At 38.8% G+C, this 19,643-nt stretch overlaps 2 protein-coding genes across 2 annotated transcripts; both read right to left on the reverse strand.

Moving 5' to 3' along the window:
* Positions 1–883: 883 nt before the first annotated feature.
* On the reverse strand, positions 884–14,614 carry LOC140946183 (uncharacterized). Its single transcript, XM_073395266.1, has 12 exons — positions 14,431–14,614; positions 12,674–12,735; positions 11,485–11,541; positions 9,124–9,243; positions 8,558–8,644; positions 7,767–7,893; positions 6,303–6,343; positions 6,145–6,231; positions 5,254–5,342; positions 4,352–4,421; positions 3,503–3,548; positions 884–2,670 (listed from the first exon to the last, which is right to left on the reverse strand). Exons 1-12 carry the CDS (start codon positions 14,501–14,503, stop codon positions 2,633–2,635), a joined length of 897 nt encoding a protein of 298 aa, XP_073251367.1. The 5' UTR covers positions 14,504–14,614; the 3' UTR covers positions 884–2,632.
* Positions 14,615–18,181: 3,567 nt separating this feature from the next.
* On the reverse strand, positions 18,182–19,024 carry LOC140946202 (BTB/POZ domain-containing protein kctd15-like). Its single transcript, XM_073395286.1, has one exon. It carries the CDS (start codon positions 19,014–19,016, stop codon positions 18,348–18,350), a length of 669 nt encoding a protein of 222 aa, XP_073251387.1. The 5' UTR covers positions 19,017–19,024; the 3' UTR covers positions 18,182–18,347.
* Between the last annotated feature and the right edge of the window lie 619 nt (positions 19,025–19,643).

Consider the following 19,643-nt stretch of genomic DNA (forward strand, 5'->3'; position numbering starts at 1 on the left):
TTTCCACATGGCTAATTTCATTGTAATTTACCTTTGTTACACGGTCACCTTGTTACATAACAATCAATAAATGGCATATATTTTGACTCGAAGTACACACTACATCAAACAGAACCGACATTGTAATCTAGGTATTAAATACACGTCTCTCTCTTCATGTTCGTGTATGAGTTTTTAAGATTAATGATGCGCTTCTACACGCAGGGAGAGAACTGCAACAAGTTGAAGCTTTTCCCGTGGGGATCGTGGGAGGGCCGCTTGTTTCTGCAGCTCCCGCGCAGGCTAACTACATCATATATCATCAAATACTGTACAGTGGAGCCACGATACAAGGAAGTGCCGAAGATTTGTTATATCGAGGAACTTTGTCATGTATTTTACTATTACTGGGGTAAACAAAATCGTTCCTTATAACAAGGACTTCGTGATATAGACGATCCACTGTATTTAGATAATCATTCCACGTAGATATAGGGCCAATGACTCAAAGCAATAATTTTGTGTTTGTTCCAAATCGACTTCCAAGTCTGTTCGCCAGACGACGTGAAACGAAGTACCCGTCCCTCCCCGCAAAAATCGGCCCCATTGATGGGGGAGTTTCGTCCCCCATTTTGTCTTTTTGCGGCATAACCAAAAGTATTTCTTGATTGGGCGTTGCCCTTAAGGGCAGCCCAATAATTAAGTATACGTATGTAGTATGTATGCATGTATTGCCTTCGCCGTTGTAGTTTCGTTTAGTCTCTGTTTAATTAGCAATTAATGAATGAGGCTGAGTAGGATATGAAGAATTAAGCAGATCGAGGCGGGTGTTATCTATCGAGGCCGAAGGCCGCGGTGGATAACACCCTCCTCGATCTGCTTAATTCTTCATATCCTTCGAAAGCCGAATTCACTAATTGTTTTATTATTCATTCAAAATATTTCCTACTTTAAAAACATAGCTAAACATGCTTACCCGCATCGATGTTAAGTTCATCTTCGATAGTGTACGTTTAGGTTTGTCCAGCTCCGCAAATATTCTGTCGCCCTCCGAGTTGTCTTCTTGCTGTTTTTGCCATGTTTTTAGTTATTATTTCGCCTAGTTCCAGCTGTAGTTCTTACTCTTGAAACGACTGAAATGTCCGCCATTTTTTTTCACAACCAAAACAATTCAACCTTGACCCCAGGTCTTCTCGGCAACGGTGCCTTAACCTGTAGAAGGCTGCATTTTTGGCGTCATTTCCTCGTTAAACACAAAATTCTTCCAAATTTGGTCACCAGTAACTGGTTATGGCGAATTAAGCGTGTGCTTTTAGAATTGGGGAAATATATTGAATGAATAATAACGAGTGTTAAAGGGCCCACCCCTCCACAGTCAGTTATGCTTAGTGACCAGGTGGCGGTCTCTGAAAATAAGTAATCAAGTATGGTATCACTACGCAGTTTAACGTGTACCCCTGAACTAGTTTTATTAAAGTCTGCAAGTAGAATGATTTTCCTTTCAACTTAGACTCTTTCACAGCCGTTATTAGGGTCGTTACGCAACGCTCTTTTCGTGGAGAGGAGCGTTGCGTGACGACCCTAACAACGGATTGGGGGCTGACTACTTCTAACTTTGTTACATCAACATGATGTGCGGTGTGCAAGTCAAAACAAAGAGACCAAAAATCTGTGGCATCCGTACGTTTCCCCATTCAACCGCCAACAAGAAACCCTATTTGAGTAAAAAATACTTCCGACCAGGCCATACAACACGTTCCAGGATTTAAAAACAGAAAAAACAAAACGTGCACGCTATTACTTCAACAGAAACCATTAAAATTCTCCAAACTAATCTCGTTACATTTCCTTAAAGAATTCGTTGAGAGAATCTGACAAAAGGTCGACGCATTTGTACCTTTGGTGATCATAACCATCATTCTCACAACCTTTATCTTGACTATGTGTTCAGAAAACTGATGTTGGTCACCCTTGGAATTAAAGGGGTTAGAGAAATTACACTCCAAGGTTTCCAAACGCTACAGGATATCACTTCTTTTTCTTACATTCAAACAATTCTCTTGAAATCTACACCTGTTGACACATTAGAGAGATTAAGCATCGCGTTTACGGCAAACGGCAAACGGCAAACGTGAGATTCAAGTTCAGAAAATTTCAAAATGAGAAATGAGCAGATAAAAACAGCTTAAAACAATTGTTGTGGATAGAATTAGCGTAAATCTACCGATTTTCGTGGAGTTATAATGAACAGTAAACGACAAGTAAATGGATAACTTGGTCACGGGGTACAAATTCACGTTCGCCGTTTGCCGTAAAACGCGATGCTTAATCTCTCAAATGACACCATTTCAGCAAAACCAGGTCTGCAAGAAAGTCACAGAAGTTAGTTAAGGTTATGTCTTATTCGCCACTTTGGTAAGGAAACTGGGACGAGTTAACTTTCGCAATGACTTCTGGGATTGTTACTAGGGGCGTGTCCTCAGTAACAATCTCAGAAACAATTGCGGGCTAAACTTCGGCTCCAGTCCTCTTAAAGCACTGTTGAATGAGGAAACGAACGCGGAGCTCCGTTATGTGGAATTGAAGACATGGCGAAGCGACATCCCCCTTGTGAGTCCATTTGCATGATTGTTATCATTTTGCAGTAGAAACATTACAGTTTTGGTCTTTTCACGTAGTGCCATCTATCAACTGTTGAAAAAAAAAAGACAACGATAATTACCACTTAGGATTGACAAAAAGGTAACCAGACAAGTCATCCAAAAGTCGTCTCGCCCCAAGTAACTTCCCCCAAACCTTGTAGTTATTTCGCCCAAAATTTGGCTTACGTTATCGTGAAGAGGCACTAGCCTGGAGAAGCAAAGACTGCTGCATATATCCAAGTGAAAAAACAGCTAAAATTAATTTGGGGCGAAAAGATTTTTAGGCTTCTTCTTAGTATTCAAAACAAAACTTTTAAAACAGCATATCTAGTGTTTCGTGTGACCTGGGACTAATAAAATACAATCAGCGACAAAATTGTCGAGACTGTCGTCAATTGGGGCCTAGAGTACTGTTTTTGGGTTAAAAAAAGGGCCAGACCGCTCTCCCAACTCTTCTATTCAAAGTTGGGTTGTTTGTTGTTTTTGAAGATAATTTTGAACAGCGAAACAACACTGTTTAGCGGGGGTGGGAGGAAAAGCTTGCCTTTTCTATGTTGAAATAAATATAGCCAGTTGGGAAAGGTGAGAAATGTCATTGAAGGCAGTGTCTCATGGATTAATTTAGCCACTGATAGTAGGGGCATGTGAAAAACACTTTACTTGCTGCTATATAGGTTCATTCTCACATAAACTTCAGGGGCGGATCCAGGATTTTTCTAAGGAAGGGGTGCATCACTGTGCAATGGCGTAACTGACTGGTGACGCAAACAAATTTTAATACAGAATGCCAGTTGTATTAGCTTAAATCATAGACACAGTCTTAGAAAACCCATCTTTCAGTGGCTGTTATACTCTGCTTGATTGGGGCTTTAAGTGCTTACCTTCTAGAGCTGGATCAATAGGCTGCGCTTCAGCTTGAGGGGGAACCTGAAAAACGCATAAAAGAAGCATTTTTGAGCTTGAGTAACAGAGGCAAGAAGAAAAGGCGGCAAAACGTCTGTGTTTGACGAACGTGACAGGCCCATTATTTTCGAGTTTTGTCACGACTTTCACTTAACATTACGGTGTTCTGGTCATTTACAAAAAGATCTCTCTAAAGGAAGGTGAAGTTTGGCGGAATATTATTTTTCACTAAAATTATTGTCACGCTCGCAACACAAGCTAAATTACGGTTTGCCGTCTTCTTTCCTCTGCCGTCTTGTTTAAGTTCACTGTAATTTGGAGACGATGGAAACTCTAAAGGGATGGAGCCCAGGGCCTGCTTAACTGAAGCAACTTAAAAGTAAGTGCCAATTTTCTTTGATCCAGAGGGATTTCTTGCAAGAAATCACAGATGTCTTGGTCAAAGAGGTTCTTGACAAGTATAAGAGACGCAAAGAGAACAGGAAAAAATTCTTGGGAACACATAGAAACAACACACAATCCTTCCCTCCGCGTCCCATACTTCAACTTGAGTTGCTTTGTGCAACTGGGTTCTAGCTAATAGAAGTCAACGTTCGTATCTCCTTTCCACTGGCCTACAGATCAGGTGTTAGTTGTTTTGCGTTTTACAGGCCAGCGAAGGGGGGTGAGAAGGGACCGTGGAGTGCGAGTTATTTTCCCCACGCCTTCCCCCGTCCTGCGCGTCTTGCACTCTATGCCCGCTTTGTGCTTCGTTTGCTCAAAAAATGCGAAAAATAGCACCTGTTCTGCATGCTACCTTTTCACAGTCAAAACAGGCCACAACTTACATGGTTTACAATACCATCTGCTTCTTCTGTGGACATTTTGTACGGTGAACTAACTACTGAGACATTTTTGCTGATGAAAAAGAAGGAAGAAATGGGTTAGTAACATTACTTAGCAGACTGAATTTTTATGAGTACTCCCACCGAAGCTCAATGCAGCACTGAGTTTACCCAGGGGTGAATGCATTCATTAACATTTTCTTAATTCAAAATGGCTGTGTCAGAAGGTGTTACAGTAGAACCCCGGTAACTCGAACTCTGAAGGGAAACAAAATACAGTTCAGGTTGGCGGGGGTTCGAGTTATTGGGATCGACTGAACATTCAATTTGTCACCTTAATAATTGATAAACATAGATTTTTCAGCATTTCAGTGTTAACTACAACACAAATTTAACTTATTTCATCACATGTGGTAAGATGATTAATATGCATTGTCAGGATAAAACATTATCTGTTTGTTGCACCAATTAAAATCAAATTACTGAAGTGTTAGTTCAGTGTGTTTTTACCAACAAAAAAACAACAAGAAGAGGTAATAGAAAGATATCCAAGTGGAGATACAAGAACCAGATTTGAGTTATCAGGGTAAATTTCAGTAAAATTTCGAGTTAGCAAGGAATTCGAGTATGACTGAAAAGTGAGTTGAATTCCAAGTGAAATGTGACTTAATTCGAGTTAGCGGGCGAGTTCAAGTTATCCAATCTGGAGTTTCCAGGGTTCTACTGTATAGATCTTGGCTACACCTAGGTCCCCATTATTCTTTATAACATTCTCAGCCTCAATTTTTTAATTATTAAAAAATTTATATTGTTAATATTATTTCCCACTGGCCACTAGCAACTGTTTTGGTCACAGATGATGATCTTAACTGAAGGTGGATAAAATAGTATTAAAAGTTTCTTACCAGGCTAAACCCTTGTCATTTTCCACTTTCTTTAAAATGAGATTTTTCCAACACTCATGTGTTTCATTGATGATCCTCATCGCAAATTCCTGGAATATTAAGATAAGAAAAAATATATCATATACTCAAAACCCACCATGGAATCAGCAGGTTCTACTTTTCAGGTATTCTACTCAGGGCTCAAAATAATGGCCACGGTCAAATGATGATGTCCGGCCAGAATGGAGTCTTGACCGGCCAAACCGGTCATGTTCACTGGTCATGCACCCTGTATTTTTGAACAAACAGCCAAATCCTTACCTGTAAATCTTATATTTTGTCTCTTGGTAAAAATAAAATCACATTCACTAACAGAAAATCACATGAGGATAAGGATTAGTTCACTTTTTTCCAATCATTTGACCCATCAGAAAACAAGATATTGAAGGAGCAAAAATTTCTTGGCTCAGCTGGTCATTGTGTCTGGCCACGGCCTAAAAATTATTTTGAGCACCCCTGCTATTGGCAGAAAGTCTGCTGTAAAGGCAATGATATTATCTGCTCTAAAAAGGGAAGAGCTGTGAAGATTAAAGAGGTAGTTCACTGCATTTGTTGAACAAGAATACAATCCATTCTTCATATAGATTGGAACAAGATTGTATGGAATGACCATCGCTCACAGAATGGATCTTGGGATAGGTACAGTACATCTGACATTCTTGGAGATTTTGCAGGGGTGAATAACATCACCACCAACTTGACAGAAGAGACAGAAACTGGCATCAGGATTAGCTTGCATAGAGGTGTGCCCTGTTCTTTCTCGGTGCCCATTACTTTCAAGCGTCTCCAATGCAGGGTACATCAAGACTGAGGAACAACACTCATTAATCTTACAATGTATCTATTCCATACCTTGTTTTTGGCTTCATCATTAAAGGCAAATTCATTTTCTTTACTGCCAGCAGGTATTTTGTAGATCTTGAACCAGTCAATAGAAGCCTGCAAAACACATTATCACCGTCACTTGCATGATCAAAGCACCCTACAATCATTTAATATCACAAAATTACCTTTAACAGTCCTGGCATGTGTTTCTCGATGTCATCAATGTCTAAAAAGCAACAACAACAAGAAATCTTCAGTATCATCAAAACAAAAACAAAATGAGTAATACAAAAAGGCATGACTTATGCTAATGGTAAATTCAGTCGATCACAAAGAAGCTTCAGAGCAGTCGTAAATTCTTTTAAATTTTTTGCAAGAGTTCAGTAGCACCATGTTGCAGCAAGTTTAGGTGAAATCAACTACAGTCAAACCTGCCTTACAGACACCTGCTTAATATGGACACCTCACTATTACGGACAGTTTCCTTTGTCCCTGGTGATCAAAAGAAAGCCCTCACATTTTTTCTAAATTCAACCTGCTTGTCACAGACACCCTGTCATATGGTCATTTTCTATGGCCCCCTCCGTGTCTTTGCTAACAGGGTTTGACTGTACAATGACCATTTGGGGACAGGGTGGGAGGGGAGCGGGGTTAGTGTGAAAACCATTGTTTTGAAGAGATATAAAAGATCAGTTACAATATAAAAGAAGTCTTGTATTACAAGGTGGCAAAGTGAAAGTATTTTGTCTTAGACAGGGGTATTTTTCGGACTGATTGGGGAGTTGACCAGTTATTAAACCTATCATTTAGCCAGACTTCAAGTTGACCGGTCACATTCGATCATATTGAAAATGAAATGAATTAAAATTTCCATCCAGTTCAGTTGTTTCAGTTCTTGTCAGTATGTAGCGAGTCACTGTTTATTGCAGAACTTTCATCTGAAATCCTGGGTGAAATGCAACTAGAAATGTTATTTACAATTCACGCATTGAAACAGACATCGCGTTCACACACTTCCAACCACAAAATTAAAATATTGTCACTTTGATTAGTTAATTTTCTCTATGAATACAAAGTTTCTTCCCTTGTTATAGGGAGTAACATAGATAATTAATTTAAGGATCAAGATCTCATACTGTGATACATACATTAGAAATCATTATTATTTGCAGGCGTCGGACAAATTTAATGTGTACAAAAATTTATTTCAAATTTATTGTTGACAATGAGTGCTTTAAAGTGCTATAAGCTCCAAGTAATAACTTTTTTGGAAACATATAACGCCAGTTTTGGTTCATGGGCCCCTGTTTTGAGAGTTATTCATCTTATATATTTGACCAACCGGAAAAGATATGAGACAGAGCTAAAATGAATTTGGCCAGTCATCGCGTCTGGAGACTCTGGAAATTATTTAGAGCCCTGGAATTAGTTTCCTCAATAGTGAGAGTACATAATAGCAGGATCTTATTTCAGTCAAACATCTGTAAATTATTTTTCCCTGGGATTTAGCTGTGGCCACATTATCGGGGTGCATATTGGGGTATATATTATGTGAAGGGTATAACAAGTCCAAGCTTCAGGTTAGAAATAATTCTTTATAGCTCACAGTTATAGGCTAGATGTGAGTTTAATGATGTAAAATGCTTTACCTTCCATTTCCTTTGCCAGAGGATCATTTACATCAATGCAAAAGACTTTCCAGTCTGTTTCACCTTCATCAATCAAAGCGATAGTCCCTAAAATTTTCACTTGCTTAACATCACCTCGTTTGGCAATCTAAACATTTGAGAAAAGTAAACACGTTTTATTTTATTAAATCATTCACAACTCAACTGCCTGTGATTGCCTGTTCCAAATCATGCCCCTTGTATCACAAAAGACAGTTTTTTTTTTAAACTTTTGACTGCATGGGACAAGTTAGGGAAAATTTGGCTGAAAAGAACCCCTTGAAAAAAGGAAAGTTGCCCAGTTTGAAAGTGATTTGTTGAAAGCTAATGGAGATATATGCATAGCTTTGGGAAGTCATGATATCTACAGATGTTTGTATGGTGGGGGCAAGTTGTGTCCCCTACCATACAAACATACACATTCATCAATGTTCTTGGTTCATTTGCAAAAAAAGTTGGGAATCTTTTGTTTTCAAAAAAACATTGTTATTGGATAATCATTTTCTAAGTGCCCCGGTTTGAGTAGTTGCACTCAGTAATAAACTAGCCAACAGGAAAGGGACATTTTTCAGGCGAGCGAAGGGAAGCATAATGTGGATGTGGAGTGCGAGACAGGCGTTTTGGCAGAAGGCACAAGTGTCTAGCACTCCATGCCTGCCTCATGCATGGCTTTGCTTGCCTGAAAAGTGAAAATAAATAAATTAATAAAAATAATAAATAAATAAATAAATAAATATATTTAATTAACTATAGATTTTTAATGATCAACTAACCATGGTACCAATCTCACAAGCATCAATTGGATCATTATCACCCATGCATTTTGTGTCTTTATCCTTGTGGTTTGGATCTTCCCATGTCTGAAATTGACAGATAAAAATAAACAATGAGGGGTCAATTTATCATAAAACTTTTTCAGAGCTTAGTGTAATTTACAAGTGTAGCTATTTGTCTTAAAGTCTGAAAACAATAGCTACACTTGTGAATTGAACTTGTAAAAGCTTTAATAAAATAAAATTGGCCCTAGAAAAAAAAATTTCACTAAATATTATCAAACGAGTTTGTGGATTAAATCCCTGATTGACTCTTCACGTGAGGTGGCCTCATAATTTACCAACATTTCATAATAATTATTTTTCAAATCCTATCAGAAGGCATTATATATCTCAACTTTTTTACCGGGATACTCTGCTTCTCAAGTTGGCGAGAACCCTGGAAATGAGGTTCACTACATCTTTCATAAAATCTGTCTTTAATTTATTTGCTATGCAGATCCAATGAACAGCAAGATTTATCTGTGATAGAAGGTCTAGCCCTTTTAATCATTATATTTTGTCACCTGAGGGAGAGCACCATAATTCCAAATGTAACCATGGTAAGGGAAGCAGTTGTGCACATATCGTAGTTTTTCCTTCTTACAATCTTGCTTGATGGGATTAAGTGCTTCTTTGGTAGCTATCTGCATCAAAAATAATACAACAAAATCCAATGTAAGGCTTTGACAGGGAAAGTTTTGGTGTTTTGGATGACTGGTACTGCTTTTGGGAGGTAGTCATGTAAAAGAGGAAATGTTGCACATGAGGTTTCGACTTTAATATAAAATCACTACAGGGCTGTCACTAAGATTTCAAGTTACCAGGTTTCAAATACAATAAGTAGGCAGGGAATTAAAAAGCTAGGGATTTCTTTTGCTTCTATTTTTCTTTTATTTTCCTCTGAAAATTTCATATCCAGGGGCCACATTCATATCAGGAAATCCCCAGTCCCTTGCTTAAAGGTAAAGGTAATATTTCATATTGATAACTCGTGACAGTAATAATAAACTGATAAACTTGAGGTCGACAGTGCATTCATTTACCCCCGCCCCATCCATCAATGCTCCGTTTTAAGGGTATTTCAAGCCAAAGCTACACAGAAAGGAGAGAAGTTGAAACAAGGATGTTATGTCACCAGAGATTGAACTCCGGACCTTGCGCACCAAAGGCCATGCACTAACCAACTGTGCCACCCTTGCTGCTAATGACAGCCCCGATATTCAGTGACAAATGATGGACTTGACAGAGATTAATTGCGTTTGACGTTAGGAGAATGCAACACATAATCTTGGAATTCCTGTGGTATTCCTCAAGGGTGACCTTTCGTTGACCTCATTTCGTCATACGTCTGCATTTTCTGCACCATCTTGAATAAGAAATTTATCTTGTGGAGACAAAGATGTTAAATTTGACATCCAGTCTTTAGCAATGGTTGCGTGGTGCAAGAGATAATGAGTTCTCTTTCCACGTCAAAGGTCTCAGGTTCGACTCCTGCTGGGTGAGACTTTTTTCTTTTTTTTGCAGTCATATTGTTTTGTTTTGTTTCTTTGTTAAAAACAAACATTTTGGAAGCGTTTAGCAGCGTCAATTTATTAGGAAATAATGTCACATTTGACAGTAAACCTAAGAAAGCTCAAACACACTTCCTAATCTGAGATTACTACTAGTTTAACACATACAGTGGGTATACATGTAGCTTTCATGAATACATGTATTATGTTATTAAAAAGTAAAGAAGGTAAAACAGAAATGTGTAAAGTGATCAGAACTACAATGAGCGAATACAACAAGGGGTTATTCCAGAAAAAAATCCACACTCCCACGACAGAAACTCAATGTAGAAGAATCCTTTTAGGCACTTAGATGATCTTTTTATCAAATAAGTCTCAATTTTCCATGAATTCTGTGTTTATTGTGAACGTTAAGATTCCATTTTCACATCTTCTTAAACAGGCATACACTTTTTGCAAATAAGATCATATCTGAGTGAACTTCTCTTTTTTTCTAGAACAGGCAAAATATACAGCAATATATACTACAATAAAGCTCAAAACTATGTTCTCGAATAAATGATTCTCTTCTTATATTCATAACCACAAAAGAAAGAAAAAGAACACTTAGCGGGATATTACATGATGCGCTGTACCACTTGCCACAACACTTGCCTTTCAAAATAGCTGCCAAACAATCACGAACAACCATGCTTACAAAATGTACTTGCAACGCCTGTTTAGGGGTAAATCACCCTGAAATAGCATTAACCTTGGAAAAATGTATAATTCAAGGTAAAATCATTGTTTGCTTTACTTGAACTGAGCTCTTCTTTATGAATTATGCGGTTTTTCTTGATATCTTCAAATTACCCCACATGGCTAGTCTACAAAAGTAACAAGGGCGAGCCTATGGATCGAAACTTAAAATAAATAATGTGGTAAGAGGTCAGTAGTTTGAAAGAATAATAAAATTTGAAAAGGCAAAGCAATTTTTTTAAAACTTATTGATTGAAGCGATTGAAACATCGATGAAATTGAAAGTTAATGTTACTCCTGAGGATGTATTTTTTAGGTTCAGAGCCCCCCTCCCGTCTGGATTTCCAGAGCTATTAACCCCCACTCCCGTGAGATTTTCCAGCATGCCTTCGGTCGTGGGGGTGTGGATTTTTTTCTGGAATAACCCAATATTACTTTTATGACGTATCCAGGACAGAAACTAACCGCTTCTTACTTCTCTCCTAGTACAAGGTACAAGTAGTGCTCACATCCAATCTCTGCCAGACTGGAACATGCAGCTGACCTTAATAATGTGCACATCATTGAGTTAAGAAGAATGAAAGATTGCTTATTATGTCAAGTTGACATTAGAATGAAAACAGAAGGTTGACACACCTCCATCTTGGCATTAGTCCACCGGGGGACCTCCACAACCATGTTGCAAACTGTTTTCTAGAAAACAAATCAATCAACAGTAAATTTAGTGAATGCAAAAATTTTCTGTGGTACAAGACAGACAGATGAAGGGATGTCTTTAAAAAAGCTCCAAGTTAATGTCTTTTAATCAAATACTAGACTCTCCTTTCGCATAAAGATGATACTGGTACAACATTTAGCTTCCTTTTTATATTCCCTTGGGTATGTAGACAAAATTCTGTGTGTTACCATTCAAGCAAAACCTCTTAAGCAATACTTCCATATACACTTATACTATTTCTTTAGTATGCAATTCTCACCGTTGCACAATGACAGTGTCCTACAGAGTGTATAGCATGACCACTAAAGTGAAACCTTTTCAGTAAGTGTACGTGCGACAACTTAATTACAATAGTATGACTTGTATCTCTAAAATTAATGCTATTGTGAGTGTGGAAGAAATGCATGTGTAACCAAACAAAATCAACAGTATACCTTCAGATCATTGGTGCTACTTACTATGTACATACTTCTAACTTTTGAGTGTGTAAGAAAAACACGGTGTGGCCATTCAAATGAAACTTATTCAGCCGTACTTTCACACGGTACTAATTAATTATTTAATATGTAGTTCTAACTACTAAGTCTGTGGATGAAATCCTGAGGTGTTAATGTTACAATTCAAATGAAACCTTAATTCTGCAGTTATAGCTTTCACATGGTACCATTAATTTTAGTATATACTTCTACCTCAACCAAGCAAGGGTTTCAATAATAATTGAAATAGCCAGTAGGTTTGAATAGAGTAATGGACTTATATCAACAAAGTTTTGTTACAAGTTCTCCATTTTGAGTGTTTAGTGAGGTGAGCTGCAACAATACCACATGGGGTGGAGAATTCCATTTGCACCCGATCACTTCTCACAGTATTCCAGGGATGTAGCTCTTAGGAAAAGCTAAGCAGGTTTTTCATTAGTCAAGCTGGCTTTTTCACTTAACTGCACCTGCCAAATTTCCCTATCTTTTTTATCAGAGCTATTTGGGTGGTGTTAAGGTCTTTCTCAGCTGGTGAAAGTACAGTCGGCAGCCATACATGTAGCTGATAATTATTCCGTTAATGGGGGAGCTTGCATGCAGGCTATTCAATAATAAACAGTATTTGACTCACCTCATCATTTGCAAACAATGAAATGTCATGAAAAGGAGAGACAGCATGTCCTTCTTTATCACCTGACAAAGGGACGATTACATTATCATTTTTTCTTTAAAATGTCATAATAATAATTATTCTTATCTTTTGTTGAGAGTCTGACAGGGTTTGGATACACCAGATACTAAATTAATGTACTAAATCACCAGAGACTGAATTTAAGTTCACAATAAAATAATATATTATTAATATTTTGAACTGCTGCTTGGTTACTCACACAAAGAATAGGGGGTAGAAAACAGTCAACATTTTGCAATGCCACCATGCTGGTTTCCCGGCATAATGATGCCAGAGAAACGATTGCAGAAATTCCATACCTATGATGTGTTACTGTCCGGATCTGGGTTGTAGATCTGAAGCAAATTTTCAACCAATCAGAAGTACTACCCAGATCTGGGAAGTGAGGTATCATCAGTATGGAATTTCTACACTCATTTGTCAGATGTTATTTCGTGTGGAAACCAGTAGTGGTGTTGCTAAAATTATGTCGGCTGTTTTCTCAGGCTAAATTCCCAACTGATTAAAAGTTCTAGTCATTTTCCGACCATCCTCTTGGTTCAGGATCAAGAGTTTTTTCTTTCAGCCCTCTAATGTGTTTGGAAAATAATGACAAAATGTCGAGACATTTTGAGGCTTCTGTCTTGTCATCATCGGTGGTAGGTTAGGCATGGTTATGCAGGTTAGATACATTAAATTTTTAAAACAAGGGACACATTTGTACCCAGGCAAGCAGCTGGAGAAAAACATACACCATCAAATAAAATTGAAATCTGTTTTCAGTTAATGGGGATGGATGCTGTTGCTGAAAAATGATGGCCGCCCAGTGGTTGGTGATTGTTTTTGGAAGTGGGGCAAAAAATTGTGACTGGTAATGGTCTTGACATTCTGTCACACCAGCAACTGTTACACATATGATGAATTTTGTTTTACCATATTTGGCTGAGCACAAAGTCTAAGTTTCATTGTACCTTACACAAAGTAATGAAGATACAGTGCATGCATGGACTTGTATAATGTAAGAGGTACCAGTTTCCCAGCATTTAGTATACATGTTGCAAACATATTAAGGCTGTATTATAGATCAAGAGGTGTTACACAGTCAAATTAATGTTTTTGTTCTTGTAGCTGACCATGTGAATGAAAATTCGGGCAAATGCGACAGTACATGTCACAAATGAATCCACCCTAAAATTGCTGTGACACTTTTAGGCCACTATAATTTTCCCTTCTCTGTAACGTGAAAAAACCCTTTCAGTTAATTTACTTTTTAAAAATTCATGACATAGTGTCAATCTTGTCCACCTCAAAACTGACGAATTTCAACTACCTTTTCCCCTATTCCTGTTCATCTCACATACTTGGGATGATTCTTTGTCCTTTTTTTATATTAAGAGACGCAAGTCGCCCGAAGTTTACTGCTCTAGACGAAAGCAAATGAAGCATGATCCCGCAAGTTCCAGGGTAAGCGAGTCACGTCGATATGCGATGCAATTAGATCACCTTTCTTTTAAAAGTTCTGAGAAGCGTATTCATCAAATTTCGACATCAAATTTCTTTAACAGTAAGTCAAACATTCAATTTGCAAAGGGCAAAAAGTCTACAAATATAACAAATTTTCATCGATCAACTACTATTCATTCACCATATCTGGCCACTGGGGAAAGCAGCTCGAGATTTACACTCGACTACACACGATCGAAAATAGTTATACTTACGGAAATACATTCGGTAATCGACGGAGTTAGGAGCTCCACTTTCAGAGGTAGAATAATCTAGTGATCGTTTCATAATGGAAGAAAAATAGAGTGCTCTTTTTGCTTGAAAAAGGCTGCAAGTACGCACGCTACGACGTGGTAGGGATGAAAGACGAAGAAGAAAGATCACTGCTTTGAAATGGGCCATTTCCCAAAAGGAGATTAGATATAACACGAGCTCCTATTGGTTCACATAGATAGAAGCGACGATGCAATTGGTTAGTCTGGATCGTTCCAGTCGATTCGCTACAATTTCTAGGAAACGTACATCAGTGTAGTCATGCACGATGCAGCTCTCATGGTCCTCATAATGCGGAAAATTTCCCGGAATTTGCGGACGCAAAGGATACTAAAACCACTTGAGAATGTGATGATGCTTCAGAAGTTCATTGACCTCTTTCGTTTTCCTGCTCAGTGTAAAGAATGCGGTAGTTAGGTTTGAAACCCTTACGTGACTGACAAGGCGTGACCTCGTTCATTTCTTCTATAAAACAGGCACGGGCAGCTCAGGCGGAATATTGGACATCAGTATTAACGTGAGATACCGGACTCTCTTTTGCTTTCGTTTGTCACGTTTCAGGGTATGGTAAATAAAATTACGGCGGGCAAATCGAAATAAAGAGCTTGAACATGTAAGAGAGCTGCTAAACTAGGGCCCAAAGAAGAAGAAGAAAAAAATAAACTTCAACGGGTAATGATTCTGGCCTGTGAATGAAATAAAGCAAATACCGTAAATCCTCTATTAAGCTCCCCCTCTCACATAAGCCCTCTCCCTCTGATAAGTCCCCCCTTTTTGGGGAAGAAAGTTAATAAGACCCCCCTCTCTATTAAGCCCCCGCTTCCCACACCTAATTATTCCTCACTAATAAATGATAGACTGTATTAGTCAATCACGACCGTAAAACTTCGTGTGGACTAATCCGGGATGGTTTATTTACCAGTTGGAAAGTCGGATTTGATTTTGCTCCATGACCTTAAACTTCTTGTATTTGAGCTTTTCCACTTTGTATTCTAGTTTGTTTGTTTTTTTTATGGAAAACTGATACCATCGTCGTTTCTAAATTAACTAAGTTCCCGGCCCCCTCTCAAATAAGCCCCGCCTCAAATGGGCTTGAAATAAATATGCCCCCCGGAGGAGGCTTAATAGTGTATTTACGGTAAGCTCATCTTTTCATTTCTTCAAAGTTTTCTGCAAGACTGAGACATTCTTTCCCAACAGCCATTTTAATATACAGTGAGATCAAACAGCCACTTAAACATCGAGATGTTTCCTAAATATAAACTACTGTCAGGTGTGTTGAGAGAGGAGGGGTTGGGGAAAAAGAGTTATGTGGGAAGGGAGGGTCTTGACTAGCTAATGTAAGTTGAAGTATCAAGGGGGCCTTCCTTCAAACCACATTTCTTACCCTGTCTGGCTTTAATTCCTTGGAACACATAAACATTCCAGTGATATTTCTGGTGTTCACAGGTTTCTGATCGTGAGTTAACAGTCATAGGGTCAGGATACACAAGGCTGCTGCCTAAGAAAAATTTTAGGGAGCCCTTCGGGCTCCTAAAGTTTAAAGTTAGGAGCCCGAGCCACATTGTTAGGAGCCCAGTTTGAAATCCATGTATTGTTTTTCCAAGATCATTACATAGGTTATAGAGGTTCTTGCACACTTTAATAAGAATTCGCCGGGCCTAATAAATAACACGTAAACAAGAATTAACCGAATTATTTACTTTCATACGTTGCAAACTGGTACATGAAATCGAACATCAAGCACGTCCAGTCGATAGCACGCAAGATAGCTTCCCATTCTCGCCACAAAAAAGTTATCAAATCGACGAAAACCCAAGCAAACGATGAACTGCACGAATGTCAACATAGGCAACAAACAGCCCATAATTTTGCTATTCCATATTTGGAAGTCAAATCTCAGACCCAGTCTTCAACTGCCATCCGGACTCGGAAACGATGGCTTCGTTCGTTTCGACAAAGCTTCACAGTTGAACACGTTAGGTTTACATAATTTACGGTTTATTTGTGGAAATTTTATACTGCCTAATCGCATCATCGCTAACCATATCAACAGTTCCACTGTTTAAAGTCCTACTCCAGCTAAAGGAATATAATGTACAAGGAGGTTAAGTCTAATGCCGTGTGTTAAGTCAGGCGCCCGCGCGGGCTCCTTGTACCGAAATTTGGTCGCCCATGCTCTTACCTTGGGCGCCTCTGGCGACCGGGCGCCCGTTAGGCAGCAGCCTTGATACATATAATACCTTTGTGGTTATATGCACATGATGGCAGTCATATTTGGATCAAACAATAGCAGAGAATTACAGTTAAGCCCCAGTTGTTCAAAAGGTGGATAACGCTATCCACCGATAAATCTCTATCCAACGGATAGTGCAATATTATTGGTTTACCTAATACTTATCCACTGGAAAGTGATCTATCAGGTGGATAGTGCTATCCAGCTTTTGAACAACTTGGGCCATGACATTTTTATTGTGTTTTAACAAGCAAACGTCACATGAAGCACATAATTTAACCAATGCTCACAAAAATAAAGATTTTTAAAACAGCATTCAAAAAACTTCCACAAGACAGTCTGTAGAAAGAAAATGTTTCAATACCTTGACAATTAATATTCAGTTTACACTGACTGTATGGGATAAATATTATTAAATCAATCACTTTTTAATAATAATATTATAACAGTACTATAAGAACTTTTAAAGGTGATGAAAACATTGTAAAAATGCTTAGGTAGGAATTCTAGCTAATTAACAAGCAGCGCATGTAAAAATAAACAGATCTCAGAAATTATACGGACCCAGTAAAAAATTCCAAGGATTTTGAATCTTTAGCAGAGGTAACTATGCTGGCTTGGAAATAGAAATTTTGAAATTTGTAGATAGCCACTTTAATACAATAACATAATAACAGGTACGGTATAAAAGCTTTTGATGTAATATTTTAGAGACATGCCCTTACTAAAAAGGGCTTCGAAAACTACACTTGTACCCCTTACTTCTTAGAAACACTACTATTACCAATCCATACGTGGATAATAATTATTAATGATTATTAATAAGATTATTAACTCAAAACAAAATTGATGGGGGTGGGCTTACCCCTGACAAAAATGACAAGAAAAAATTTTTCCTCTCAAGATGACAGTCAGTATGTATATATGTATATATGTTTTAACATGAAAATATAGAGATATTAGAGATCTTAGCCCGACATGCCGTGCATGTTTTTCAGGTTTGACTCAACTTCTAAAAACTCTACCAGTTTTATTTCTTACCCCGGGGAATTCTAGCATTTTCCCTCTAAAATTTCTGCCCCATTTACTACAAGGATGTATGCATCCACCCATCTTAAAAAACATTTTTGCTCAACCAATCTCTAAGCCTTTCTGTATATTCTAAAAACCATTAGGGTAGAATCCTACAAGCCAAAAGGCCCTGAAACTTCAACTTCCAAGACATAAATAAGTGGCATAAGGCACAAGGATAGATTGAAACTGGGACAGAAAAGAAGATACGCGAACCTTCTATACTGACCGTGACAGGAATTTACATGGCTTTCTCCTCACGATATGACACAACAGGTTTTGAAGTTCAGACAAGGGACATGGTACCCCCTCTAGAGGGTCTTAAATCTACTTAGTAACCTTTGATGACCTTTTGCTAAGCTGGTAATGTAGCCCTTTTAGCAGGGAGGGGAGGGGGGGTGTTCTTTCATGATGAATTGAGGAGGCCATCCCGCTGTAGAGATTGCCCTTGTTGTGGTCATAGTCTCAACCCCTCTTCAAGTCATTTGCCTGTGCCACTTGTCTGAATTTGAACCTAACAAGGCCTTGGTAAATTAAGCTTACCACATAATGTTACAGTTTATTCTTTCGCACAAAAATGTACTCTTGGAATTGAGTACCTGCTTCATCGGCATCACTTCCTCCACCATTACACCCTTCAAGAACAAAGCCATGCCCGTATAAAAGATCAAAGGCATCTGCCTTGGTCAATTCAGCACCCCCGGGTTTCCATGGGACGCGATAATCCCTAACATACCCCCGTGCGGGGAGCAACGTCAACACGAATTCCGAAGTCTTGATATACTCCTTAAAAACTTCTTTCACGAGATCTTCTCGGCCACTCAATAACAGCTGGTTTCGATACCGGTCCACGGAAACGATTATCGTGCCTTGGCCTTCACTTAGCTGTAAATTTCTTCTACGATCTTCGCGGAATATTTGGAGCGCTTCAATCAGGTCCTGGACTTGATAAAAATCAGCTTCCGCACTAAGCTGGTCAAATTCGTCGAACGATTGGGGCAGACAGAGCTCTGAAGTTCGCAAGAAGTTTAGAATGTGACGAAACATCGCTCCATCTCGATCAATAAAATAATTTCCGCGCGTATCCTTGGCTATTTGTTGTCTACCACTGAACATCGCGCCGAGCATAGAGTCAGGATCTCTAGCAATGGTGTCAATAGTTGTCGTGTACACGTAACCGCCGACGTTCACATTTATAATACGTGGAAAACCCTCTTCCATTGCAATATTACAACATCAGCATATCAAGTAGGAAGGCGAAATCGTACTTGTAAATTGTTCTAAAACCAGAGGTTCATTGATCGTGGCACTGTTGTGTTACTCCCGCCCCCCGGGGGGTACTTCCTTACATTTGCCTTATGGGTACGGAGGGTATGGTTTTTGCGCCGTTTTGGTCTAAAAACGGCTATAGACGTTGCCTATTTTGGTCTGAATTCAGGTACGGTTTTCGAGGGAATGCAAGAACGTATTTGCCGTTTCAATTCCAAATGAATAAGAAAGAAACTGAGTATAAATATGCGAATTCGAGAGGGATTTTAAACATCTCTTTGTTGGCGTTATCATAACTTAATTTCCGCCTACGCCAGGTCTGAAAACCTGTATGGATTTTAGAGGCCAGGTCTGAAAACTGGTGTGGAAAATGACAATGTTTTGTTCTGAAATAGGGTCAGGATTTGAATAACCAGGCAGCACACACCGACTATGAATTCCCAGGAATACCCCCCGGGGTCTCGGCTTCACGCCGCGGTGTGTTGTCTGCGCGCGAAAAGCAGCTACTTTCCAGGGTGGAGAAAGAGCTTCACAGGGCGGTACGGTGGCCCAGAAGGGTCACACACCAGGAGCCCATCA

The sequence above is a fragment of the Porites lutea genome, chromosome 8, assembly GCF_958299795.1.
Source record: "Porites lutea chromosome 8, jaPorLute2.1, whole genome shotgun sequence".
NCBI lineage: Eukaryota > Metazoa > Cnidaria > Anthozoa > Scleractinia > Poritidae > Porites > Porites lutea.